The following is a 9350-nucleotide window of genomic DNA, read 5'->3' on the forward strand; positions in this document are numbered from 1 at the left end:
GCGACGCAATCGCACTTCAAATGTGGCCAGCCTTTATATTAGTTCATGTAAATTTTTATTTCAAAAATATATCTATTTATTTTCTTTGTCCTTTCTAAATAATGTATTACTTGTATTGTGTTTGAGCCTGTAATCTCTATCTACTCTTGTAAAATGTATATTTGCCTTTGTTCTTTATATAATTTTGTATTTAATAAAAAAAAAGAGGTGCAGCCTTCACATTGGGACAGCCTTCGTAGTGCCACTGTGACGTAATCACACTTTAAATGCAGCCTTCTGGGACACAGCTAGCTTTCGATTCTTCATTAGTGCCTGTGCGAATTGGTCGAATGAGGCATCTACATAATATGTCTATGATTGCACCAGTTTGACCTTACCAGACGGAAGTAATAGCCGATGGCGATAGGAAAGCTTGAAGAGACTCGACGGGATATGAGGTAAAAAAAAAAAAAAAAACATAAATACTGTTCGGTTTCTCACAGAAACTGATCAGACATTAATGTGTTGTCAGGAGCAGCAGGGTTTTTGTGCATGTTGTCTAAGCATGCTTTTTTTTTTTTTTTGCTCTTATAGAATTGTTACCTATTCACATCATTATACAGTATTGTTCAAAATAATAGTAGTACAATATGACTAACCAGAATAATCAAGGTTTTTCGTATATTTTTTTATTGCTACGTGGCAAACAAGTTACCAGTAGGTTCAGTAGATTCTCAGAAAACAAATGAGACCCAGCATTCATGATATGCACGTTCTTAAGGCTGTGCAATTGGGCAATTAGTTGAAAGGGGTGTGTTCAAAAAAATAGCAGTGTGGCATTCAATCACTGAGGTCATCAATTTTGTGAAGAAACAGGTGTGAATCAGGTGGCCCCGATTTAAGGATGAAGCCAACACTTGTTGAACATGCATTTGAAAGCTGAGGAAAATGGGTCGTTCAAGACATTGTTCAGAAGAACAGCGTACTTTGATTAAAAAGTTGATTAGAGAGGGGAAAACCTATAAAGAGGTGCAAAAAATGATAGGCTGTTCAGCTAAAATGATCTCCAATGCCTTAAAATGGAGAGCAAAACCAGAGAGACGTGGAAGAAAACGGAAGACAACCATCAAAATGGATAGAAGAATAACCAGAATGGCAAAGGCTCAGCCAATGATCACCTCCAGGATGATCAAAGACAGTCTGAAGTTACCTGTAAGTACTGTGACAGTTAGAAGACGTCTGTGTGAAGCTAATCTATTTTCAAGAATCCCCCGCAAAGTCCCTCTGTTAAAAAAAGGCATGTGCAGAAGAGGTTACAATTTGCCAAAGAACACATCAACTGGCCTAAAGAGAAATGGAGGAACATTTTGTGGACTGATGAGAGTAAAATTGTTCTTTTTGGGTCCAAGGGCCACAGGCAGTTTGTGAGACGACCCCCAAACTCTGAATTCAAGCCACAGTACACAGTGAAGACAGTGAAGCATGGAGGTGCAAGCATCATGATATGGGCATGTTTCTCCTACTATGGTGTTGGGCCTATTTATCGCATACCAGGGATCATGGATCAGTTTGCATATGTTAAAATACTTGAAGAGGTCATGTTGCCCTATGCTGAAGAGGACATGCCCTTGAAACGGTTGTTTCAACAAGACAATGACCCAAAACACACTAGTAAACGGGCAAAGTCTTGGTTCCAAACCAACAAAACTAATGTTATGGAGTGGCCAGCCCAATCTCCAGACCTTAATCCAATTGAGAACTTGTGGGGTGATATCAAAAATGCTGTTTCTGAAGCAAAACCAAGAAATGTGAATGAATTGTGGAATGTTGTTAAAGAATCATGGAGTGGAATAACAGCTGAGAGGTGTCACAAGTTGGTTGACTCCATGCCACACAGATGTCAAGCAGTTTTAAAAAGCTGTGGTCATACAACTAAATATTAGTTTAGTGATTCACAGGATTGCTAAATCCCAGAAAAATTTTTTTTTGTACAAAATAGTTTTGAGTTTGTACAGTCAAATATATTTTTTTGAACACACCCCTTTCAACTAATTGCCCAATTGCACAGCCTTAAGAGCGTGCATATCATGAATGCTGGGTCTTGTTTGTTTTCTGAGAATCTACTGAACCTACTGGTAACTTGTTTGCCACGTAGCAATAAAAAAATATACTAAAATACTTGATTATTCTGGTTAGTCACATTGTACTGCTATTATTTTGAACAATACTGTATGACTGGCACACAGCAACGGTTGAAGTTAAAAATCTTCATTTGTGTTCTACTGAAGAAACAACGACATCTACAGGTTGGATGCACTGGGGATAAGCAGATAAACATCTCATTTTAATTTTTTGGGGTTAACTAACACTTTAAGGATAAAGTACTGCCTTAAAGGGTTAGTTCACCCAAAAATGAAATTGATGTCATTAATGACTCACCCTAATGTCGTTCCACACCCGTAAGACCTTTGTTCATCATCGAAACAAAGTTTAAGATATTTTATATTTTAGTCCCAGAGCATAATGCAGTCAATGTCCACTTCACTGTCCATGTCCAGAAAGCTAATAAAAACATCATCAAAGTAGTCCATACCATACCATCCAGACAAAGTAGTCTGGGACTAAAATATAAAATATCTTAAACTGTGTTTCAATGATGAACGAAGGTCTTACGGGTGTGGAACGACATTAGGGTGAGTCATTAATGACATCAATTTCATTTTTGGGTGAACTAACCCTTTAATACTCAGCAGTATAACCATAATAACAAGGGTGAATTCATTACGTTCATTACTCACATATTTTGAGAACGAACTCTATGGAAAGTTTTTTGATTGAAGTCCCTGGTCTTTTGATATTTCCATTTATGCATGATTACTCTAGAGCTGTTACTTGTTTGCTGTTGTTTGTCTGCCCTCCTGGGTTTACTCAGCGGCCTGTTGCACAAAGCTGGTTTCAGCTGTTGCCCAGGTAAGTTCGAGATTAGTTTGAGCAAACTGTTTTTTCGGGCTCAAGAAGGTGGATTGGTTTTTATCTATGTTCATCACCATGGTAACTTACACTGCACGGCTAACCTGTTTAGGTTTTATTCTGGGTTAGAAATCGCAAACCCAAACTGGACCAATCAGCTGCAAGTAAAGATGCAATAAAGGCACACCACCTGTATCTCTCGTTCGCTCTGGAGAGAAGAGGAATGAAGGTTAGTCGCAGAAAGACAGAATACATGTGTGTGAATGAGAGAGAACCAAGTGGAACAGTGAGGTTACAGGGAGAAAAGGTAAAGAAGGTGCAGGATTTTACGTACTTAGGGTCAACAGTCCAGAGCAAGGGGGAGTGTGGAAAAAAGGTGACGAAGCGTGTGCAGGCAGGTTGGAATGGGTGGAGAAAAGTGTCAGGTCTGTTGTGTGATAAAAGAGTACCAGCAAGAATGAAAGGAAAGGTGTACAGAACAGTAGTGAGACCAGCGATGTTGTATGGTTTGGAGACAGTTTCACTGAGGAAAAGACCGGAGGAAGAGCTAGAGGTAGCAGAGCTGAAGATGTTTAGGTTCTCTTTGGGAGTGACGAGGATGGATAGGATCAGGAATGAGTACATCAGAGGGACAGCACATGTGAGATTTTTGAAGTTAGAGAGGCCAGGAGAGTGAATATATTGGTAAAAGGATGCTGAGGTTAAAGCTGCCAGGCAGGAGGTCAAGAGGAAGACCAAAGAGGAGGTTTATGGATGTAGTGAAGGAGGACATGAAGGTAGTCGGTCTGGGAGAAGAGGATACAGAGGATAGAAATAGATGGAGGCAGATGATTCGCTGTGGCGAGTCTGGCGACCCCTAAAGGTAAAGCCGAAAGAAGAAGATATTATATTAATAATAATCACTTTGATTTCATATTATATGTTCATATACATATATTTATTGACAAGTAGCCAAATGGTAATAAAAAAATAATAATTGCCTTCATAATTCTTTTAAACAACATGTATTCATTTGAGCTCTTTGTGAACATATAATTATTAGACATATTTCTTTGATTTACATCATGCATTGATAGTCAGATATTTTTAAGCTGCCTTCTCAAACTTTTTCTGTAGCACCAGTTTTTATTCCTGCCTTGTAAACACATTTAAGTTCATAATACTTTTCAAATGATCTCTCAATCTTCAGAAGAGAAGTGAATCAATCAGACACTGTGATTGGCTTCAGAGTTAATCGCTAACTGTGGCTTAAACCTGAGTTGACAGAGAATGTTTTTATCAAGCTTTGAGAAACAATTGAACTTGATCTAAACCAGGTTGGATTTATCAACTCTAAACCTACTTTGAAACTCATACAAAAGGCCTCTGGTGTTGTTAAACCTGCATTTAAAAGTAAACGCTTCCAACTGTGATAAGTTCTCAGGGGTACACAACTTCTCCATCACAGCAAGGTCACAACATATGGAGAAGACTAATGTTGTCATGCCCGAATAACAAATGGTTTCAAAGATTGAAATATGCAGGAATTTAGGCATGAAGATCCAGCAGGTGGGGTGATTTTTTTTGGAAACAACTATTAATCCTCATTGTTTTCCTCCCTGTAAACAACCATATGTACATATATTAGGTTATCATATATGTGAGGTTATAATATATCATAACATTGTGTCACATGCATGACTACAATAAAGAATATGATCACTTCTTACAGTTTTTTGCATATTTGTGCTGTATTTGTAGAGGTTGATTCTGCAACAGGAAACTGTGGAGTGTAACATCAACCAATGTCAGTCAACATCCAGGCAAATCATTAAGACTGTTTCATAACCTCAAATCAGAGAAAGATTAATTTTTAAAGAATCAAGCATAATATACAATAAGTGATTTTACCTATTTGCAATTATTGAAAAATGCAGCATTATTTAAACAAAAAACAAATGAAAGGACTTACTTTAAGTTTATTTCCTAGAAGAAGAAAAATATTTGTAGTGAAAATACAAACAAGTGCAACAAACACAATACATTCTCTTACATGACTGACTAGTGCAAAAAAGTAACCCCAAAAAAAGGTCTCTGCTAAAATTGGGGGTATTTGTTTAGATTGCATGATTTTATGTTTTTAACATAACATGTTTCTGGACCTAGTGAGAATAAAAATAAACTTAAAATCAGGTTCACTAAACGGATCTCTATACAAACAGAATCACATTAATTCATTATAAATCATATTGTTTCCTATACAGGTTTCAGCAAAAATCTATCACATATATCAAACCATTTTGGACTTTTACACAATTTACTTCAGATGAATCCTGCATGTACTCACTTGTGCTCTGAATTATGAAGATCAATGGAAATATTGTGAAAACCACTGCAACTATGAGACCATATCTTCCCCCTCTTTTCGCTGTGCTTGTGCCATTTTTTACAGAGCTGCCATTTTCTGTCTGGATTTCATTCCTAGTTGTAAAACCAAGAAAATAAATAATTTCAATTAATAACAGATACAAAGCAATACTACAAGAAGTAATAAAAAATCATATTTCACCTACCCGGTCCACTTGGTACAGCTCAGACCTGATGGAGAATAAAACCCTGGAGCACATTCCACACATACGGTGTCTGATTTGTTTGTTCCTATAAGTAGATACACAGTGTTCTCAGAAATTACCCTTAATTTTAAGTGAAGTACCTCTTTAAATTTTGAATTATGATAATAAAAAGAGCTTTGATGTATTCCGAAACAATACCTGGTGTTTTTATTTCTTGTCCTGGTTTACAAACACTGTGTTTTTGAGCATGACTGCATTGTGTATTAGAGTAATCAATGCAGTGATATCCATCAAGTACGTCACAAACTGTGTTTTCCTTTCTAGTGCATTTACTCAGGATGTAAAGGCCTTGACCTAAGGTAGCACATTTGGCAACACTTTCATATAGGCAATGCAAGAAAATGACAAAATTATTAAATATACATTTTTTTTTAAATCTAGCATACTTTCAGCACAGTTTCTGCATGCCAAACATTTATGAAGACCATTAGGTTCACTTATGAATGTTCCTGGAGCGCAAGGTTTGCATGTGGTGCTCAAATCCCCACTACAGTCTCTGCCAACTACTGATCCTAAAAACAACACAACGTAACAGTTAATCAGTTCTTAACCTCAATGGGTGGGAAGAAAGCTGACCAGAGATTCAAACAATGTCATAATGCATAAGACCCTGCTATGACGATAGTAACCGTATAGTTATTCTGATGACAGAATTAAACAGGTGTAACAAACTATTTACATTGGATATGAGCAAAGCGTGCATAATTTAATGGATACAATGGTTTCACTATTAGGCGTTTTATTATTCATACATGCTCAGGGCTCTCAAGTTTTAAACTGAGTTCAGAGTGAGATTTCGGCCGTGGCGGTAGCAACGGGGTTTGGATGGGTACGGGGGTCTGATATGAAAGATGACAGAAATCATACAAATAAAAAAATATGCTTTCATTTGTGTGTGTGAGTGCGTGCGTGCGCGTGTGTGCGTGCGAGACAGAGAGAGAGAGAGAGAGAGAGAGAGAGAGAGAGAGAGAGAGAGAGAGAGAGAGAGAGAGAGAGAGAGAGAGAGAGAGAGAATGGTTAGTGTTGTTTATTGGTGTTTGGTAGCAGGTTTTTGAGGCCTTCAGCCCAGAGGTTGGTTGCACCTTAACATGAGCACGGTCGCGCTAAAGTGAGCTGTGGTTTACAACTGAGATTATTTTACTCTCAAATAATCTTAGACAAGCTGCCTATAATTATTGTTTGCTATATTAGTATGGTTGTATTTTTTCCTCTCTTTATGACAGCGGCAGGGCCGGCTCTAGCTCTAGGCGAGATGGAGTTTTGCATTTTCAATTCCACATTGAATTTTGCTACATTCATCGCGGGATATATCATCTAAATGCAATCGCAAGTATCTTAAATGGAAGTTTAAATGCAATTTAGAAAAATAACATTTAAATTATCATTTTGCTACAATTTTTGCTTGAACATGTTAAACACATCTAATTATTTCTGTAATTCATTCATTTTAATTTTGCAACTTATACAAAGTATTACAATATACAATTTATGTTTAAATTATATGGTAAAACAAGTGTAGGAAATAGCAAATGTAAATTATATTATTCAATTTGAATTATCATTTTGTTCCAAATGTTGCACACATGGTATGGAAAATGTAAATTTAAATACTGAAATGCATTGCCATTTTGCAGTGCAAATATTATATCGCTACACTTCAACTTCCAAAAATAGGGGTGAGCACGAATATATTCGATTTGTAATTAATATTCGAAAAATAATAATAAATTTGAAATTTTACTATATTGCTTCGCTGGCCGTAAATGCAGTGAATCCATTATAAATCCCTCTAAATCTCGCAGTTATAACTAAATCCACTGGGCGGTGCTGTGGAGCGTGTTAATAACTCGACTGTATTTGATCACTAATGTCGTCTGCCTCGTGATGTTTGGAATTACTTAGATGAAAATGATCTTACAAAATGGAGTTACTTTTAATAAATTAATTAATGAAAGTGAGTTAAAAAAAATAATAATCACATCCAAACACCAGTGGAATGTGGACAGCAGTCCATCACCGCATTCACGAGTGCAGGTGAGCACAGATGTTCACTGAGTGAGACCGCAATAACATACGGGGAACACCCTTGATTCCTCTAATAACACGCAACTTAGTGTGACACGCAACACGCGTGATAACACGCAACTTAGTGTGTGTTACCCTGGCGATTTATCTGCGTGAGAAATACAAGGTGTGGCGTGTGAGCGGGTTGAAATGCGTGTGTCTCACGCCCGTTTCACACATACTCCGTCTGCAGTGCGTGTGCGTTGCGTATTTTTTCCCGTACCCATGTTAACGGATGATAGCTTTCACACTGCACGCGGATGCGGTCCATCAGTCCGTTCCAGGAGCATTGCGTCTGCAGCAGTGCACGGATCGTTTTCGTACAGAGTCTATTTTTGCTGCGCTGCGTTGCTGCATTAAAGTGATAGAACATTGTTCGCATTAAAATAAACATGTACTGACGCGAAAATCTAGTAATTTCAACACGGATGCATATCATTTAAAATATACTCTTGTTTCAAAGTCAACACATGGCTTTTTTTCTCAAGTAAAGCAACAAAACGACACCTTACCTGGCATTTAGGTAAAAAATGTGCCATAATGGAGAGCACTCGTACTTTCTTGGAGGTGAAAAGCAAAGTTCTTTTTGACCTACAGGATTTCTTTTCAAAGGGTTTAAAAACGAAAGAAAAGACGAGAGTCGGCTGTTTTTGAATAGACTATTCTAAGTTTCTAATTTAAAATGTTTATGATTTTAGGCTATAAACTATGTTTAAATGTTTTGCCTTTTGTGTGAGCTAAATCTAAAGTATATTAATATATAAATATGAATTAATGAATTGAAAAAATGTTGTTTAAATGTAGGCTTGTAGCCTACGTTAACCTGTCTACTCAGAAAGATTAAACAAAGAGAATTGCAATTCTGATGAGCCAAGATCAGTAACAACTTCTGGATTTTAAATTAAAAAATCATTAATAAATGCTGTGTTTGTGGAATGTAAAAGCAGATCAGTTGCGGACTGCAAACGCAGCATATGTGAAAGGACTACAGGGTGTGGGGCTCCTGCACCGCACACGCAACGCAACACGCATTGCACACGCACTGCAGACGGAGTATGTGTGAAACGGGCGTCAGACTTGAGAGCCCTGCATGCTGCAGAGTCATTTTGATTGACGTTTTTCTAGTAGGAGTGACCTTAGCGTTGCCGTTTAAAGCGAGCAGCCTCTCTCAGGGCATCAACAACTAGAATGGCACCTGGGAGCTGCACATTGTAAAATAAAAGAGTGACAGTGTTAGGACTTATTTGAAATTTGCTTAATGGTTTTAGTGAGCTTACCACTATCGCACATTGGGCAACACTCTCCAGCAGCTGATTTATATTCACTCGGACCACAAGCTTTTCCAAATCCAACAAGTGTGAACTGTGGGGAAAACACACACATTTAAGTAGGCTACCAACCACGACATGTAACGCTATTTAATGATCATCTGAATGAGAATGCGAATCGGCTAGCTACTTTAACTTTCACTTTCGTCTTTGTCATTATCATGTAAATGCCCGTTCACACGTACTCCAACGACAGACTTCGGTAATCGGGTTTTGCGTTACTTGCCCTCGTTCGGCGCTTGTTTTGCCGTTTAAAATGATGTTCATCGGCTTTTGTCGATCGTGAGATTTCTGAGCATTGACGTAACCTAACTTCCTCAATTGGTGTATCAGCTGTACCTATCGGTGCAGCAGCTTCTTTTATAGGTCTACGTTGTAACTTTAACAAACTCCCACT

The 9350-nt window shown here is 37.7% G+C and overlaps 1 protein-coding gene across 1 annotated transcript; it reads right to left on the reverse strand.

Moving 5' to 3' along the window:
• Window positions 1-3150: 3150 nt before the first annotated feature.
• Window positions 3151-9168, reverse strand: si:ch211-261n11.8. The gene is made up of 8 exons (XM_067412691.1): window positions 8903-9168; window positions 5948-6073; window positions 5700-5855; window positions 5502-5586; window positions 5276-5409; window positions 4901-4914; window positions 4659-4711; window positions 3151-4547 (listed from the first exon to the last, which is right to left on the reverse strand). Exons 1-8 carry the CDS (start codon window positions 9006-9008, stop codon window positions 4526-4528), a joined length of 696 nt encoding a protein of 231 aa, XP_067268792.1. The 5' UTR covers window positions 9009-9168; the 3' UTR covers window positions 3151-4525.
• Between the last annotated feature and the right edge of the window lie 182 nt (window positions 9169-9350).

The sequence above is a fragment of the Pseudorasbora parva genome, chromosome 13 (genome assembly GCF_024679245.1).
Source record: "Pseudorasbora parva isolate DD20220531a chromosome 13, ASM2467924v1, whole genome shotgun sequence".
Taxonomy (NCBI): Eukaryota; Metazoa; Chordata; class Actinopteri; order Cypriniformes; family Gobionidae; genus Pseudorasbora; species Pseudorasbora parva.

Excerpts from the sequence above, each read along its gene's own strand:
- si:ch211-261n11.8 (XM_067412691.1), bottom strand. The coding sequence starts at position 9,008 with ATGTGTGTGTTTTCCCCACAGTTCACACTTGTTGGATTTGGAAAAGCT. Across the intron at positions 5,856-5,947 it reads ATGCAGAAACTGTGCTGAAA|GTCAAGGCCTTTACATCCTG; the intron begins GTATGCTAGATT and ends GTGCTACCTTAG. Across the intron at positions 5,410-5,501 it reads AGCTGTACCAAGTGGACCGG|GAATGAAATCCAGACAGAAA; the intron begins GTAGGTGAAATA and ends TTTTACAACTAG.